At 41.5% G+C, this 19460-nt stretch overlaps 1 protein-coding gene across 7 annotated transcripts in view; it reads right to left on the reverse strand.

Moving 5' to 3' along the window:
* Positions 1-18844, reverse strand: part of SNAP91 (synaptosome associated protein 91) — a 158514-nt gene extending 139670 nt beyond the window's left edge. The window contains exons 1-2 of one of the 7 annotated variants that reach the window (XM_079938766.1): positions 18703-18844; positions 17208-17367 (exon numbers count right to left, since the gene is read on the reverse strand). In XM_079938766.1, coding sequence (XP_079794892.1) covers positions 17208-17337 — 130 coding nt within the window. In that variant the 5' untranslated portion in view covers positions 17338-17367; positions 18703-18844. Of the gene's footprint in view, positions 1-17207; positions 17368-17487; positions 17560-18242; positions 18539-18702 lie in introns of those variants that run through there. The other 6 variants (XM_079938769.1, XM_079938772.1, XM_079938767.1 and 3 more) reach the window with 6 other exon arrangements.
* Between the last annotated feature and the right edge of the window lie 616 nt (positions 18845-19460).

The raw sequence follows: 19460 nt of genomic DNA on the forward strand, positions 1-19460 counted from the left end.
AAGAGGCAAAAAACACCATACAAAGGAAAAAAATAATCCTTAAGTCTTGCAGTTAGAACCCCTGGCTCCTTCCTTCATTAGCCGGGGGATTTCAGGTGAGTTTTCCAACCTCCCTAGGATAGGAGTATTAACTTCAGGGAGGTTTGTGAGGAAAACAGCAATTGGTCCTGTACACGTGCCAGGCACAACGCTCACCCACTTCAGCCCTAGGGGCCTCCTTTAGTTTTCTTCACTTAAATCTTACAGGAAAAGACAGACTGCTAATACATCATACATCAAACAAGTGAATCAAGAATCAACTTACATTAAAAAAGAAACCATACCCATGTAGGCACCTAAGCAGCAGCTCAAAGACAATTCTTCCTACTAAAATTCTAATGTGCTTTGCATAACTTATATTTTAAGGTCACTGGTTAATATCAGACTCGATGCCTACCTAGAGAAAGTTTAGATTTTATGCAAAAATTCAAAACATCCTTTCCCTATCTCACAAAAGCATTAACTGTCTCTGTTACACAAAATATAAAATCAAGAACAATAGCTTTTTGCTGTTAAATGGAGCCAGGAAGAACTTCTCCCCGTGGCCTAACCACACAAATCACTCTATTACTAGCTTTTAAAGACAAGATCACTGGCAGATGAATCCCGGGCTATGAACCAGCCAAGCTGAATGTCAATTCTGGGCGTCTCGATAAATCCAGAGAGCAGGATGCCTCAGTATCTAACATAGATAAATTACCTAGACAAGTAACAGCAAATCTGTTTCATCTTAAATGTCAACTGTGATTGACAGTAGAAATCCAAAACATTGTATATGTACGGCATTTTGAGGCTGAATCAGTGCTTTGAAGAGCGCCAGCATCAATCTGCAACGTCTGCCAAGGAGGGAGGATATGCTGAGAGTCTACTGACCAGCCATTAGTCATGCATTTCCAGAACGATCTGGCCTCACTGAAAAAACAATTAACAGCAACTAGCTTATTGCTAGATATGCATGACATTACTATAGCCGTCAAATCGCTGGAGATCTCAGTGGCATAAAATGTGTTTTTGAGATATAGGCGACAAGCCATAATCCAATTTCTTCTTCCAGAGGCACGGTGGAGTCAACAGTTGTGTGTTCACATCTCATCTCCTTCTACTCCTGGACTCATAGCTAGACTTCATTTCCTACCTTCTCCTACATTTTGGTGAGGCCACTGAATTCTTGTCAATGGAAAATACACAGACATGATGTCTAGGCCTGGCCCTCGTTCTTCCCCTGCAATACTCCCCTTTCTGTCTTCCTTCTTCCACCACACAGACGCATAGAATCCAGTGGAGGACTCCGAAACCCTAGGTGATGAAATCACCTAGATGGAATGAACTAATCTGTAGCAAATTGTGAGGCAAGCAAGAAATAAAACTTGTATCAAGCCACTAGCTCTTGGGGTTCCCAACTAAGTAGTTCTGGTTGGACCGGTAATCATTAGTATCATGCCACATACTCTCACAGGTCAACAAGGACCTGAGCAAAGCAAATCAAAGTTCTTCCCTAAGGAGATGAGCTTGGTGCTTTGTGACAACCTAGAGGGGTGGGATAGGGAGGGTGGGAGGGAGACGCAAGAGGGAGCGTATATGGGGTTATATGTATACATATAGCTGATTCACTTTGGTATACAGCAGAAACTGACACAACATTGTAAAGCAATTATACTCCAATGAAGATGTTAAAAAAAGTTCTTCCCTAAGATTTTGTAAAACTTCAGCTCTAGGAAGAGAGTCCCTTTCTTTTGGTGAAGCTGTTTGCCAAAATAAGTTTGATCTATATTCTTGTGACTCACATTCCAAACAGTCAGGATGAATATGGGTATGAAGCAGAAAGTAAAAATCTTTCCATCCACAGACAATGTTTTGGCATATATTCTACCAAACTAAGTACTATGGGCATATACATACTTTCTAAAAAAATGAAAACTGAATCATATCTCATAAACTGTCCTTCCATGTCAAATATACTTTAACAAACTCATTTTTCAAGGTTGCCTAGTATCTTATTGTTGGCACACACCATCCTTTTTTAATCAAGTATTTAGGTGTATTATTTTGTATTCCTGTATGCATTGCTGCAACAAATACCCTTAAATGCATACTTTTCTCTATTTTTCCAATTATTTATCTGAGACCAATTTATAACAGTCAAATTGCTGTTTTCAAGAGTTCTGACTAGTACTGCCAATCTGCCCTCCCAAAAGTTTGTACCAATTTATACTCCCACCAACTCAGTGCCCAATTCATACTCTTCTTTTTCCACCTGAGAAAGTAATGCTGAACTCAACTGAAGAAGCATTTCTTGCTGAATTCACAGCATTACCGCATGAAATGATTAGTACAATCCACAAGAAGGACCAAAGTCAAATCTCTATTCTACCGATATATATACACACACATACAGAACAGACCCTTGACATAGTAATGTTAGTGCAGCACAGTGTTCTTCAAAAAATGCAATAAATTTTTTATAACTAAAAATTAAGTGACTCCTTTGGAACCATGATGAGAACTCTTGTGGGAAAAAATGAACAACTAGAGAACCACAAAGCAAAAAGGAGATTCAGGTGTGAAAAACATTTGGTGCAGGGGCTTCCCTGGTGGCGCAGTGGTTGAGAGTCCGCCTGCCGATGCAGGGGACACGGGTTCGTGCCCCGGTCCGGGAGGATCCCACATGCCGCGGAGCGGCTGGGCCCGTGAGCCATGGCCGCTGAGCCTGCGCGTCCGGAGTCTGTGCTCCGCAACGGGAGAGGCCACAACAGTGAGAGGCCCGCGCACCACAAAAAAAAAAAAAACATTTGGTGCAGCCTGTCCATTAGCAAGGCTCAAATCAGTCTTCCATGGAAACTGCCATGAGTATACTCATGCTCATTCAAGGGGAGCCGAAACCAGAATCTTAAATGTTAAAATATTTAATGAAGAGACCAGAAAAACATGAACATGCTGCAACTCTGTTGTGATGGGGAGACAAAAATAACAAAACTTCATTAAGCCACCGTCTAACTCAAGTGTTTAGCTAGATGATGGTTTGTAAGCTGTACAATTTGATGTTAATCAAGTTGCTAGTGAGATCATAGAAAGTTTTAAAAAATTCTATTAAGGAAGAACCAATAGGATATTTTCTTATATCTTTTTAATATTTACCTTGAGGAAAAAATTACAAAGGATAGCGATATGAAAGCAACTGGCTTTGGAAAGAATAGGGGAAAGGTAACATTCTTCACTTGGATATTTTCTTAACCTAAATTTTAATAACTGTTGTGTTTTTCTTTGGTGTTAACAGACTAACAGACCAACCCAGTGAAGTATGGCATGAACGTACTTAGATATACTTAACATGTATGGTGTTTTGGCGGGGATTATTTTCGGTATTTTGTTTTGTAGTTTTAATAGTTAGGAAGCCTGATTTGCAAAATTCTATTATTTCAGTGGTGATAGTTAAGGAATGTTACAAATTATGTCACCACAATAAGACCAAACCAAATGGCCTTAAAGTTTGTTTCAATACATAGTTTTAGAAGACTTTCAACTAAATTACACATCTGTAATCTTCAAAGTCTTCACTGTCACCAATGGCATAGAGAGCATTCTCTCGTGCCAGCACCAGGACCCAAGAACCAAGCAAAAGACAAGGAGAGGAGAAAGGTAAGAAAGGTTCAGGCTGGCTGGATGAGGCCTGCAACACTTACCAGGGACAGCTGCACGGTTGTCCCTGTGTCAGAAGTGCCCAGGGTTACGTGTACATTTATGGTGAGTTTGAATTCAACACTATTAAAGTGTGCGTGCACGTGTGTGTCTACTTAATATTTATATATATTTGACATTTCCCACATGACCCCACATGGAGAATGTTATCTGCCACAGGCACAGCCATCAGAACTAGGTGAACAAAGCAATGGCCCACTGGTGCACCTGCTGAAGGCAGATAGCTAAGAAGTATTCAGTATGGTTTTTCTATTTTTTGGCCGTGCTGCATGGCATGTGGGATCTTAGTTCCCTGACCAGGGATCGAACCCATGCCCCCTGCAGTGGAAGTGCAGAGTCCTAACCACTGGACCGCCAGGGAAGTCCCAAGAAATATTCAGTATGAACACATGTAGAATGTGTGATTCTTGCCTCTTTGGGACTCAGCTTCCTCATCTACAAAAATGAAAAAGTTGGACAACTTCTAATATCCTCTGTAGCCTAGAAGGCCCTCCAGATCTGCCACTGCCCACAACTCAGGTTTCCTCTCACAGCATTCTTAGCCTTCTTAACCTCAGTCTTCCAGCAGCCCTTAACTTCTTTCAGTTCCTAAAACGTACCTTGCTTGCTCTAAGCCTCTTCCAAGATAACACTGTGCAGCAGCCCTTGTCCACCCCTCACTCAGGTTAAGTCATGATCGTTCTTCAAGGCTGGGCTTAAAAATCAGTTCCTCTTCAATGCATTCCCATGGATGTCTTCACCTCCCCCTGTTAAAACTTTCAGAACCGCCAGTAATTAGTGTTTGCATTTACTGTCAACACTAGTAAGTTGCAAGCTCTCTGATGCCAAGAGCTGTATGTATCTTGTTCACCATAGTACCCCTGCCTCCTGGAATAATTCCTGGCATTTAGTAAACACCCAAATATTTGTTAAATGAACAAATGATGGGATTGTGCTTAATAAGCTACTAAAAGCCTCAATACTAAAAGTAATTTATAATTTCTCCAAACAGATCATTAAAAGCTAAATTAAATATGTTGATATTCACTGTTCTTTTTACAAAGGCAAGAGAATCCAAAGCTTTAGGTTAAGCTTGTCTCCTCTCCTCACTGTTTTTCTAAAACCCTCAAGTTGTTAATGGTAACATCATATCACTATACATCTGGTGAATGATATCATTTCAGTGAAAATTAACAACATGTAGCTACTTTTGAAATAATGCTTTTCTTCCATAATACCCTTACCATTCATAATGTAGGCAGTTATAAATTATAAAAGGGCTATTGAAGAACAATGCTACCCAACTGTATCCAGCTCAGAAAAACCCAAAGCAAATGCATCTGCACACACAAGACGCTGGTGAAGAATTTTCTCTGATATTAATACCCAATCATCTCCTATCTAATCATTAGTGATATGCACCAAGAGAAATACATATACTTTAAATCCAAAAACCTTTGCCTATCAAGGCTATAATTTTCCCCAAATTAAATTTTTGTCATGTCAAAAGAATGCAAGTGTCAAGAGAGGGTCAGGAAATGCACATTAACTATGTACATTCCGCAATTTACTGTTTCTTTTGTTTGTTTTCCTTCAATATCATACTTCTATTGTTTTCATAAACTTGAGAGAAAATGGATCCATTTAAGTCCATGGCCTTCTGAAAGGTTAGTAAGCAAAAGTAAAATCTTTAAATAAAAGAGTAAAATCTTTAAATAGTAAGAAAAAAAAAGGGCCTAAAATTTAGTAAAGGTGTAATAAAAAAACACTCAGCAAATGTTTACCTAAACCTGCTACCAGGCTGTGTTTGGTGTTAGAGATAAGGCAGCCTCACAAAACTGCAGGTCAGAGGGAGCCGTCAAACCCACCACAGCTCCAAGAGTGGGATTACAGGGACAGAAGCACTGGGTGCCATCGACCTGCTGAAAAGGAATGAGCGAAGCCAGGTTTCAGACATGAGATTTTAAAATATATATTAAAACACAGAAGCAGCGTGTACAAAGGCCCCCAAATAATGCACAGTATAGTGAAGCCGATGAATGTCAGAGCTGCTCTGGGATGTGTGTAAAGGGGGTGTGTAAAAGGAGTAGGAGGACAGAGGATGGGAAAAACAGGCTGGATCCATTTCTAGCATATAGGTGGACTATCAAGGAAAAAAAACACCTGATAATTTAGATAAACATTACAGGCATCTTCTACCCATTTGGCTGTACTCATGAGGAAATAAAAGCAATCCCCAGGGCCAGAAATGAAAGAAGATGCAGAAAACCACATGGTAAACTGATACTTAAGAGAAGGCTGCCCTGAGGCCATGTGTTAGTCTGAGCAGCCAGAGGCTTAGATTTTAACAACCCTGTGGGGAACAGAAGACAAGGCCGTTGGGACTAAGCAAGATGGCTGATTGGAACTAAGACCTCCTTACAGAGCTGGGGTCCTCAAAGAGTTACTCCCTTACTAAAATTAGGAGGAAAAAAACCAACATAGAACACCTTCAAGCAAAGGAAGACCAGAAGAAAACTATTCACTCAACCTAGGTTCTTAGTAGATGTCAGGGGGGAAAAAAAATCTCTGGGGCATTTTGTAAACATAGCTTTTCACCTTGCCCGAGACTGTGATTCAAATTTATATTATAGACTCACATTCCTCCATCCAAGACCCTTAGAGCAATACATGTTTCAGAATTTAGGATTTCCCAGATTTTACAAAAGTAATGTGGTGCATATACCATATCCTAAGTAACCTAGTATAATGTGGACAACACACCATAATATGACAACATTTCTGTAGCTCAATATATGAACCTTCACGGTAGGTAGTACAACAGCTATATCTGATCAAGTTTTGCCACCAGATGATTTACAAAAAGAATTTCATTCTTCTGAGCTTTCTGGATTTTCAAATTATGGATAAGGATTATGGACCTGGTCTTGCACTAGATGGGAAGCTCCAAGAGCACAAATCAACTTAAGGTGCTCCCAGGATGGTAGCATTTGTGGGACCTTGCAGAAGCAAACACAAATCCTGTCTAGGTGATCCTAGGCTTTCCAGGATTCCCAAAGATGAAGTCCTAGCCAACGTGATCTCATAGTCCAAAATTATAAAACACACGAAGAAATAAACGATGACTGACGGTTAGGCAAAAACAACAGCAGAAACAGAGCTTCATGTAATAGATCTACGACATACAGAATATAAAATGAATTGTGTTCAAAATGGTAAAGAAATAAAAGAGGAATTCAAAAATGTGAGCAAGAAGTAATACGTTATCCCCAAACAGGGCAATTTTGAAAAACTCCAAAAATGAAAAATATAAATGAATAAAATTAGAAACTAAGAATGAGTAAAAGCAGACAAGACACAGCTAAAGAAAGAATTAATGAACTGGAAGATATCTGAAAAAGCATGCCAAACAGTAAAGAAAGTGTTAGAAACTATGAAAGGTATATTTATAGATATAAGGGTGTAATGAGAAGGTCCAGCATATACATAATCATGTTTGAAGGAGAGAAGGAAGAGAATGGGTGTAGGCAACAATCAAAGATGGAGAATTTTCCAGAACTAATGAGAGACATGAATTCTCAAATTCTGGAAACTCATAAAGCTCCAAATAGGGTAAATAAAAAAGTACGTCTAAACACACATACAGTATAGATAGAGAAGACACAAGATTTTAAAAGCAACCACAAAAACAGAGATTACCTAAAGGCTGGTAGTCTAATAGATGACTTCTTAAGAGCAACAATGGAAGCCAAATATTATCTTTAAAGAGAAAATAACTCAATCTAAAATTGTATAGCCAGATAAACTATCCTTCAGCAATGTGGGTAAAATAAAGATTTTTTTTTTTTTAGACAAAAACAGAGTTTACTACTAAACAGCCTCACTGAAAGAGCTTCAAAAAGATATAGTTCAAGGAAATCCTAGGCATGATCAAGGAATTGTGAACAAAGAAGGAAAGGTGGATTCAGCTAAATGAACACTGCCTGTATGAAGTAATAATGTCTGGCTTTGGGGGTTAAAACAATGGTGGACTAAATCCCTGGACAATAATAGCATATGAGTAAAAAGTGGGTGACTGGAATTCAAAATGTCTAAATTTCGTCTCTTGTTGCAGTGACGCAAGTGGGAGCACGGGGACCGCAGGCTCGGAGTGGAACTTCTAAGATTGTTTTAAGAAAATGGCAGACAAGCTGGACATGAGAGAAATCGTGAGCTTTGATAAGGCCAAGCTGAAGAAGATGGAGATGCAGGAGAAGAACACCCTGCAAGCCAAGTGAGATTTTCTAAGAACCTGGAGGATCCTCCGCCTCCATCATCTTGGAGACCCTAGTCGTGATGTGGAGGAAGAGCCACCTGCAAGATGGACACGAGCAACAAGCTGCACTGTGAACCCGGGCACTCTGTGCCGATGCCACCGGCCTGTGGGTCTCTGAGGGGATCCTCTAATAGGACTGCCAAATTCTCTGGTTTGCTCTGGGATATTATAGAAAATTGTTTGTATGATTAATGACAATAAAACACACTTCATGGCAAAAAAAAAGTTTCTAAATTTCTTTTCTTTGGTAGGAAAAAAAAGAGATACTGATCGACTTGAGACTTTAAGAATGCATACTAAATTTTGAAGGGCAATCACTAAAAGAACTGAAATAGCAGCCGCATAGCACAGGGAGATCAGCTCGGTGCTTTGTGATCGCCTGGAGGGGTGGGATAGGGAGGGTGGGAGGGAGGGAGACGCAAGAGGGGAGAGATATGGGAACATATGTATATGTATAACTGATTCACTTTGTTATAAAGCAGAAACTAACACACCATCGTAAAGCAATTATACTCCAATAAAGATGTAAAAAAACATCAAAATCAAAAAAAAAGAAATAAAATTAAAACAAGTCTTTTAAATATACTGTAATCCAGGTAACGTCCTACCTAGCTGTATTGCTAATAATGATAAATATAATATAGGATATGGTCTTCATGATTAAAGATAACACATTCTTTTCTAAAGCTAGAATCTGATTTATGATAATACATTTATGGTAGTACATTTCTAGAGAGCTACAAAAATCACTTGGAACATATTCAAAGTAATGAGCACTTTCTGAACATTTCCTATAAATGCAATACAAATATTATTTATTCATAAAACTATAATGTCTAGAATTATAAATTTAAAATGTGATTCAATAAAGGTATTCATGTTAAAAAAAAAAGAAATAGTATATATAGCTTCCAAACTAAAGAAGGGGAAAGTTAGAATTAAAGTAAAACCTGAAGCAATTGAAAGGAGACAAAAAACAAGCACAGTAGGGCAAATTAGTAAGGATCATGCATCAGTTATTATAGTGGTGGGAGTAGCAGTAATGGTACTAGTCGTGGCAACAACAGCAACTGTACTAGTAATGGTTAACTACAGTAGTGGTAGTAATAACTGATGTTCATTGCAGGTGTGTGTGTCAAGCTCTGGGCTGGGTCTCTTACATGTACTCTCTCTCTTACTCTTCAACAGATATGAGGTAGGTACTATCACTAATCATTTTACAGATAAGGCTTATTACTGATCAAAACCAGGCAGAAGACAGCTAAAGAAGGAGAGGTCAGAGAGTTTTAAAAGAATTGATCACTCACTGAATTTGAGAGAGGAGGGAAAACCCTCAGGTCAGTGGCCTGGGCAACTGGGTGGGCAATACCTGGCACCTCACAAAGCTTCTAATATTTCATGCATGAATTAAGCCAAAGACACAGAATATCCAAAGTAAGCTTAGAGCTGTGCTTGTTTTCTTTGGAATCGTGAGTGTCTGTTTCAAGAAGCATGGCTGTGAAAGAAAAGCAAAGGATGACAGGTTGGTTGCTAGAAGAGGTCATAGAGTCCAAGGAGAGCTGTCTGTGTAGGAGGTTTTGTTTGTTTGTTTTCAATGGAGATACTCGAAAATTTCATAAGAGAGCTAGAGAGAGAGGTTAAAGATGCGGATGACAGAGAGAATAACTGATGCAGAAAGGAGGAGAGTTATAGCTTAAAATAAAAGTGCTAACCCTAGGAGAATAATCAAATGATCAGGCCACAAAGCAAACCCACAGAAAGCAAAGATCTAGCTTCTCTCTCCTGGGTGGCCAGGAATGGCATATCACAAAATCTTTTAGAAGACACTAGACCCTTCTTAAAGATGCATAATAGAGAAACCTTATGTACACATGGGACGGCAGGGAGGGGGGACAGGGGGATCCTCACACACTTGGGACAAATGAAGAGAGAGCAGGAAAACAGCTAGAGAAGGGCTGTGGGCTTCAGGGTACAATTCTCGCTCTGGTTTGTGCTTTCACCCAACTGCTCCAAGGAAGACACCAACATTTTGCACTTATAGGTCACCATGCAATTGACAATGAGTATGCCATTCAACTATTCTCCCCTTTGTGAGGAACAAAAGATAAACTTCCATGTTACATAAACACCTAAGGAAAAACAGATAGTCAACATGTCCCTTACAAGCAAACAATATATTCCTCTGAAAAGAGAAAGGAATTTTACAAAGTGAAACTGAAGAATAAATATTTTTAATGGCAAGAAATGTGGCTTTTCAAATTATTTAACTGCACTAAGATTATATTGAAGGTTCTCTCAGGAGTTGCGTCACCTAAAATACAACTCAAGCATCCTCGGCCCTCAGGGAACAGGGTTATATGCCACTCCTGACCTTCTTTACCAAGTTACTGAAACCAAGATAAGCTCCAAAGAACACCCTATCCCAGGATCAATCAATTTGAAGAGAAGAGGTAAGATATTTAAAGGATATTTACTTGTGAAAAACTAAGGGAAAGATCCACGGCAACTAAGTGCACAGATTAAATTTCAAATAAGACTTCAGGAGCCATTTGTTAAACGTTAAAACTAATACGGCAATGTACGAAAAATACAGATTTTAATCTAAAATGCATCAAGCTAATATTGCAATTAAGATATGAATTTACCAAAAAAAAAAAAGATATGAATTTACCTACTACGTCCATAGTTTTACATCTTTTTCCATGTTTACAGTCTTTTAAATCACTAGAGTAACTTCTAAAAAAATTGATTTGAGTTACCAATTTTATACTGCTTCTAAGAAAGTACCCGCTAACCACACTGATCTCAAACGGGAAAAAAAAATCTAAACTGACCCAAAGATGTACCTAAGACTCCTTGCCACTGTTCTTTTCCTAATCCTGCTAACCCCTAAACTTCACAAGATCTCTTTTCTCCCCTCCTGGGATGCTGAACGTCACCTGAGAATGTCACAGGACCACATAGATTGGACCCCTTCAGATTTAAGGTATAAAGGATACTCAGCTTGAATGTTTTTCGGAAGTCTATTTCCCTCATCTCTTCTTGACTACCTAAAAAATAACACAGACTGTTCTAAACCATCTCCACATGGGCTGAGGCTTCCGGTGAAATCAAGGAGGAGGAACAGAGTATGCCTCGGTATAGAAAATTAGAGGGTTTCTTTAGACAATAACAAATGGTTAAAAGAGAACTGGAATCAAAGTAAAATATATTTACAGCAAGTTAGTACACTTCTCATATTGAAAGTTACCCTAGTGTTCAGTAAACTTTTATACACTGTTCCAACTTAATTTTACTCAATAAACTAAGCTTACATTTTTCATACTAGCATTACAGAAAGCTCTATAAGTTATCACAAAGATAGATATGGTATCAACTGAATCAGTGTGCAAATAGTACTTCTATAAATTGAAATATATTTTATATACTGTATCCTAAAGAAGCTTATGTAAAGCAAATAAATTTTTAGGTTTAAATTTTCATTCTATGTTTACTCACAAAATTTCTTATTAGAAGATATTTTATAAATAAAGTAAAAGCAGTAGGAATTTTGTGGTCATTTGCCAATATTTGTCTCGAATCAAAACATAGTCTTGTATCTCCCATTCCCTTTACCAGATGTTCTTATAATAAATACAATCTTGGACTTCCCTGGTGGCGCAGTGGTCAGGAATCCGCCGGCCGATGCAGGGGACACGGTTTCAAGCCCTGGTCCAGGAAGATCCCACATGCCATGGAGCAACTAAGCCCGTGTGCCACAACTACTGAGCTTGTGCATCTAGAGCCTGCAAACCACAACTACTGAAGCCCACGTGCCACAACTACTGAAGGCTGGCACGCCTAGAGTCCGTGCTCCGCAACAAGAGAAGCCACCGCAATGAGAAGCCCGCGCACCGCAATGAAGAGTAGCCCCCACTTGCTGCAACTAGAGGAAGCCCGCAAGCATCAATGAAGACCCAACGCAGCCAAAAATAAATAAATGTATTTAAAAAAAGGTATCTAATAAAGATAGTCTGATTTAAAAAAAAAAGAAATACAATCTTATTTTTTCTTAATTTGGGAGGAAAAGAATCATTTATAAAATGCCAATATCTCTCAAACATAAGATTCAGAACTTGAATTACTTGCTTATTATGTAGGGTAAGCTCATTATTAAAAACTCACAAGAGGTTTAGAATGGAAAAAAGTAGGATTACTGATAAGCAATTTGGCTTTTCATAAGGTTTGGTTTGATGTTGATAGTAATGTCTAAGTTTGGAATTTTGACAATCTTAAACAGGATATTTTAAAAGTACAGCATACACAGAAACTGTTCATAAGAGCAATTAACCAAAATGAATCTTATACAAGGGCTGTAAAACTTCCCAAATTCTCCCTGCAGGTGTTACTCTGGGCCAACTCCATTTTGTTGTTGTTCTTTAACCTTGAGGCAGCACTTGGGAAAGCACTGGGTGCCCTACTGGATCCTGTTACTTTATTATTTGACTTGGGCTATCCCTTAGGCCATCAACTACAAAACAGAAAAGGAAAAACAATGGAAATGTAAAATAGTTTACATTTTGTAATGTAACGCAATCAAGAAGGTGAATGCTTGACAAGTCTGCATGTTTCATGTGCTATCAAATAGGTACACAATGTTAAAGGGAAAGGAAGTGAGGATGTACAGATGGATCCAGAAAAACTAAAGTTAAACTAACATTGGTTAGGTGTTTAATTTTCATGTGCAAAGGGCAATCTTATTATAGTATAGAATAAAAGTTTTACATAATCCAAAAGTAACTTAAAATATATAATCCTTATTTAAATTATTAAGGTTAATCATAACCCTTAACTTTCATCTATAACTGCTAATTATGGTCAAGCTTTTCTGAATATATTTTTTTCCTCCAAGAAACATACTATGAGTGAAAAGAAGGACAAAATATATGAGAATATATGTCTAGAGTTTGCTTATCTCTCTACCTTCTTACTACATGTAATTCTGCCTCCAGATGTTAACAAATCATTTCTTCAAATGTATAAATCATATATCATTAAGCATCATTTTATAAATTACCATAGTTAACAATAATTTTTGTGGCCTATCAACCCAAAGAGAAAAAAATTATCTTCTAAACCAGTACTTTAAATAATATTAAGTACACATTTCATAAAGATTCTGAGCCCATTCAATTAACCCAGTGTCTTTAAAAAAAGAAAATCACAGAGCCATAAACTCTATTCTTACAACCTTCTAATATGAACTCCAAACTACAAAGTTATATACAAATCAAACTAATTAAAAATTTTTGGTTTCATGTGCACAGCAAAGGAAACCATAAACAAGATGAAAAGACAACCCTCAGAATGGAAGAAAATATTTGCAAACGAAGCAACTGACAAAGGATTAATCTCCAAAATATACAAGCAGCTCATGCAGCTCAATATCAAAAAAACAAACAACCCAATCCAAAAATGGGCAGAAGACCTAAATAGACATTTCTCCAAAGAAGATATACAGACTGCCAGCAAACACATGAAAGGATGCTCAACATCACTATTCATTAGAGAAATGCAAATCAAAACTACAATGATGTGTCACCTCACACCAGTCAGAATGGCCATCATCAAAAAATCTACAAACAATAAATGCTGGAGAGGGTGTGGAGAAAAGAGAACTCTCTTGCACTCTTGGTGGGAATGTAAATTGATACAGCCACTATGGAGAACCAGCCAGTATGGAGGTTCCTTAAAAAAGTAAAAATAGAACTACCATATGACCCAGCAATCCCACTACTGGACATATACCCTGAGAAAACTATAGTTCAAAAAGAGACATGAACCACAATGTTCACTGCAGCACTGTTTACAACAGCCAGGACATGGAAGCAACCTAAGTGTCCATCGACAGATGAATGGATAAAGAAGATGTGGCACATATATATGATGGAATATTACTCAGCCATAAAGAGAAACAAAACTGAGTTATTTGTAGTGAGGTGGATGGACCTAGAGTCTGCCATACAGAGTGAAGTAAGTCAGAAAGAGAAAGACAAATACCATATGCTAACACATATATATGGAATCTAAAAAAATGGTTCTGATGAATCTAGGGGCAGGACAGAAATAAAGACGCAGATGTAGAGAATGGACTTGAGGACACAGGGAGGGGGAAGGGTTAGTTGGGACAAAGTGAGAGAGTGGCATGGACATATATACACTACCAAATGTAAAATAGATAGTTAGTGGGAAGCAGCACAGGGAGATCAGCTTGGTACTTTGTGACCACCTAGAGGGGTGGGATAGGGAGGGTGGGAGGGAGACGCAAGATGGAGAAGAAATGGGGATATATGTGTATGTATAGCTGATTCACTGTGTTATACAGCAGAAACTAACACACCATTGTGAAGTAATTATACTCCAATAAAGATGTAAAAAAAAAAAGACCTATATACCAGCTAAAAAACAGGAAGCTCTTCGTTATGAATATTGAAAATAAACTTACAAGAGAAATAAAAAAAAAAAAACTTTTTTGGTTTCAAATCCCCAACTCTACATTTTGCACTCTTTTCCTCCTAACTAGTATTTAATATTTTCAAAACTAAATAAACTTAAGATTATTTCAGTGCCTATAGTGAAACTTAGTTATATGTTTGCATGTTTTAATAACTGGTGTAACTCACTTTTAAAACTGGTGTGTTATTGGAACACCTGTGAATAAATTACTAAGGTAGTCTACTGTTATTTAAAGGAACATTACAAAGAATTCTGTGCAAAGATCCCCTCTTGCAGTACATATACATACAACATTATTTATATGTTCAGACTTTCCATATCATGTTTTCTTAAAATAGGACATATCAGTAACTTGATACCTATCTTTCCAAATTCTACCCTAAGGTTGGCTTTAAGTGAAGATAATTTATTTTATGTCTTATTGGAAAAGTAAAATGTTAAAAAGAAAGACCAATACTCCTCAGTGCTTGGCTTTTGCTCATTTTTTAAATGACAGAATTAACATTTCTGCACGCATATCATAGAAATTACAATAAGTGTGTGGGGCTGTGATGCTCAATTTCACACAAAGCCATGCAAACAGGATGGGTATTTTGAAGATTAGACCATTCAGGCTCATTTGGTTCCCTTCCCCCCCCCCAATAGAGACTATTACTAAATAAACCACAGATGGCAGTTAAGTGCAGGGGTTAAAAGGTATGAAAGTTAATTACCTTCCCCGAAACTTTTAAGTGATGATAAATTAATAATGTAAAGCTCAGTGCCCAGCATATAGTAATTGCTCAATAAATGTTTAGCTCTTATGATTGTCCGTGTTCTTAACTCAATACCAGTTCCTACTTCCACAGCTTTCCTTAAGTAAGGAATCTTCCTGCTGTGTTCCACATCTTCAGAATCACTTCACTTACTAACATATGCTGGAAATACTGGAAAATCCCCCCACCTGGAAAATTTATAACAGACTTTTCAAGATCTAAAGATTAAGGTGACTATCTAGACATGGAAAAGTCAGTCTTTATGTGAATCACGTTTAATGAAATACCTGTAAGTGTTCTCTGAAATGTATCAATATATCGATCTATCATTTTCAAATCATTGAGCAAATCCATAACCTATAGCTTTTTTATTATGAGGATTTGCTACACCTACACCTACCTTTAAAACATGAATCATCCTTCCAGAGTTGGGGAAACTGATCAAAGATGGCTAAATGATTCAGCACGCTGCAGCAAAACGAGCTGGTCATGAATTTATAACTTCCCCTTCTGTTAGGGTCCCTGGCCACCTCTCTCACCCTGTACTGCATGTATAACACACGATACCATAATCAACACATTGTGTTGAAAATTCCCTCAGGAAAAGAGTAATGGTGTTCCCCCCTCAGGCAAGCTTCTCGTAGCAAAATTATTCAATTTTATGAGACAACAGGTTCGCAAGGCTGGAGAACGCTTACAATATCCAGCTGTCAGCTTCATCAAGCTTTGCTTAAACAGGTAACAGGACCAGAGTCAATTCTAACAGTGGTGCCATTTTCTCAGCTGCACAAGGCAGACACTGGGGAAGGCCTCAAGCATAAGAAAACCAGAAAATGGGCAAAGGAAGCCAGGTGGGAAATGGGTATGGCTAGACCTGCCTGTGTCTTTCATGCCAGCACTGACCTTTACCAACGAACACAACAGCAGGACAGATTCTAAGCAGGTCCCAGAAGACCGAACAGCAACTACAGAATATATTCTGATGTAGCCTTACTTATAAGGAGCCTCACTGCTCAAAGCAGGTGAAAGCCTTTTTCTAAGTGTCCCCAGTTGCCCTTCAATAACTAAACATTTACTATGTTAATCAAATGAAATATTTACTTCAGAAATACATAGATTCCAAACTAGATTAAAAAACCCAATACTTTAAAAAACCCATCAAAAAACCCAATACTTTAAAAAAATTATAAGTTGAACGTTTTCATCTAAAATTGCACCATCTCTAAGGCTGGGAAGGCACATCCATTTTGTGTCCACTGCAATGGTCATTCTGCCCAGCAGTTCCCGAGAATGGGACAAAGAAGCGTGCCGGGACGGGTAAAATGGGATCTCCATTAGCTAGGATGTGCAGTTTCCTCATTCAAGAGCTTGAATTTGTTTCAGTTTGGTGTGGGACATACGACACACACTCAGGCACCAAACCTCAGCAGCAGCACCGGAAAAGGTGACACTTTTCAAACTACCCAAAATGTATTTAGGAAACAACTAGGGTGATAAATTTGACCTTCCATGAATCCATTTTTGGGGTTACTGTTGTTACCACTGTGTAACCCCTGATTTCCTCTAACGTGGACTGGAAAAGGGGAAGGGTGGAGAAAGGGGGGGGAAGAGGTGAAAAGCGCCTAACCCTGAATTTACAATTTCTTGGTATCTTAAATTATTAATCTATCTATCTATCTATCTATATATAATCTTTTTTTTCCTCCAGCAAAACCTTGGAAGTCAACAGGAGAAAAAAATGGCTCAAAGTCAAGGTTTCAGGGCCGACCCAAAGCGACACCTCCACGGTGGGAAATTTCGAGCTCAGGGGCAGCCCCGCTGGTAGGTCGGAAGGCTGCAGCATTATCGACCGAGCGCCCAAGCCGCGTCGCCCGTATCCACGGAGCCTCGGCCGTGCGCATGTCCCACTTATATAAAGAGATGCTTACAGTCCAGGTGCTTCTTCTTGGGGCCCATCACTTCATGAGTGGTGGCTTTGCACACCGCTCTGGCTACAGCGGAGCCTGTCACGCTGTACTGAGCGGCGGCGATCCGATCCGTGAGCGTTTGGCCCGACATCTTCTCCGGCCGCGTCTACCGCCTTCTCTTCTGCGGGAAAAAGGGGGAGATGGTCCTGCTTTAAGCCGCAGACCAGACCCTCCGAGCACCCAGGCCTTGCCTCCTCCAGCCGCAGGGCGGCTCTCTTCTCCGTCCCCGCCCTGGTACCACCTTCCCGGAGCCAGCACCGCGCTAAGCTCCGCTCGAACGACGCGGTTTAGGAGTCTTGAGCAAGACTAGCGCGAGTCCGGTGCCAGCATCGTGACAATGTCCCCGACCGACAACCCCCCCACTCCCCTCCCCCCGGATGCTGCCCGTCTCACCCTTCCGCGCCCCCCCGTCCATCAGCACTTCCCCTGCAAGCTATCTCGGGTGCCAGCCCAGCTCCCGCGTGCGTCGGGGTTATGCCCTGGGCGCCGCGCCCGCCGTGTGCCCACCTCTCGCCTCCCAGCCGCAGCGTCTCCTCCTAGCAGCCCGCAGGCTTCGGAGAATGGATCGTATACCCAAGCCCTGGCCGCCTCCCTCCTCCTCCTCGCGCTGCTGCAGCAACCGGCTCGTCCTCCCTCGGTCGCGGCAGAGATTATCCTAGTATTGCGCCATATTACGCGCCCGCCTCCCCTTCCTTCCCCGCCGCGGTCTCCAAAGACCCGCCGAGGCCCTCCGCCCGGACCCCCTCCCTTCGCCCCCAAATCGCCGCCGCAGGGGCCGCCCCAGGGCTCCGCGGAGGCGCCGGAGTCTCGCAGCGCCTCGCCCTTCCTGACAGCGGAGCAGAGACGGGCTGACAGCCCAGCCCCCCGCCCGCCCTTCAGCGCGCCGCGGAGCTGTCACACGGCCGCTGCCCTTCTCCGCGCCCTAGGATTATCCTCTCCGGATCCCCGCGCGGCCCAAGCACGGGGAGGGGGCCGAGCCTGGGCGGCGGTACTCACCCCGCCCCAGGAGCGGCGCCGCCAGCCGCAGGATGAGCGGAGCCCAGGCCGCCGAGGGAAGTCGCGTCGGGTGGGTGTGAGCGGCCGCGAGCGGACCTGGTGTCCGCTGCGCGCCGCCTCCGGCCCTGGCCCGGCCCCCGCCCTCAGCTCCGCGGTCCCTGCGCCCGCCGCCCGTGGCCCCAGGAGCCAGCCGCACCCGCCCGCCGCCGTGTCTCTCCAGCCCTCCGCGCTGCGTCTCCATCCCCGCCCCCACCTCAGCTGTAGCTGCTCTGACGAGTCAGGTGACGGCGGCGGACAAACCCTGGCGAGCTCTCCACGCAGCGCCTCGCGGCCCCCTCCCAGCTACTCACACACGCCGCCCCCCCGGGGCCGCGAGCCTACAGGAAAGGGGGCGCCGCGCGCGAGCATCCCCGGCAGGCGCGAGGAGAGGAGGCGGGGAGGCGAGGAGGGCGACACTCACCCAGCCAGCCACTCTCCGCCAGGCGCCCAGCTGCCTCTCGGCTCGCGGGACCCGCACCCAGCACGCACTGCGTGCGCGCGCACCACGCACACCTGCCGGCCGACTGCGGGATGCGCTGGGGGCGCCGGGGGCGTTGGCGCAGTTGGGCAAGTGGGGTCGTGGAGTTCAGCGCTGTGAAGGCCGCGACTGGGGCGTCGTCCCGCGCTGCCTGGCAAAGCCCAGCCAGCTCTCCCCTACCTCTGACTCGCTCGCCCGTCAAAGGCAGCAGAGGCCCTGATGGGCAGGGCGATTTAAAATGTCAGATTCTGCTGGCCAACCGCGCCCGTTACCTGTGCGTCCTCAACTCCTTGGAGTTCCTCTACTTGTCTCTGTTTTAGTTGGGATCTGGGGTGGGCAGTTAATTCTAGCCACTTTGGTCTGAAACGCATAGTGAAGTCTACCACAAGGACGAGTAATTCACAAAACCATCAATCGAGTCCCAGATCATACGCACAGTAATCATTTAAGTGTGCAAGGAAAACTCTTTGTACCCCTAAGTAATTTTTGCCAATTAAATAGTGTTTGAATGTCTTAAGTGTATTTGAATTGTATACATGGATTTCTAGACAGGGATTTGGCTATGCTAAAAGTTTCACGTGTTAACATTTTCAAAGACTGTTATTTACCTTAACCTAAAAAAATATTTTAAATTCTCACGGTACAATCACGATCAGAACTTCATTTGTGAATTTTCTTGCCATGTTTCCTGGCTACAGGTG

Source organism: Stenella coeruleoalba, assembly GCF_951394435.1.
Source record: "Stenella coeruleoalba genome assembly, chromosome: 12".
NCBI lineage: Eukaryota > Metazoa > Chordata > Mammalia > Artiodactyla > Delphinidae > Stenella > Stenella coeruleoalba.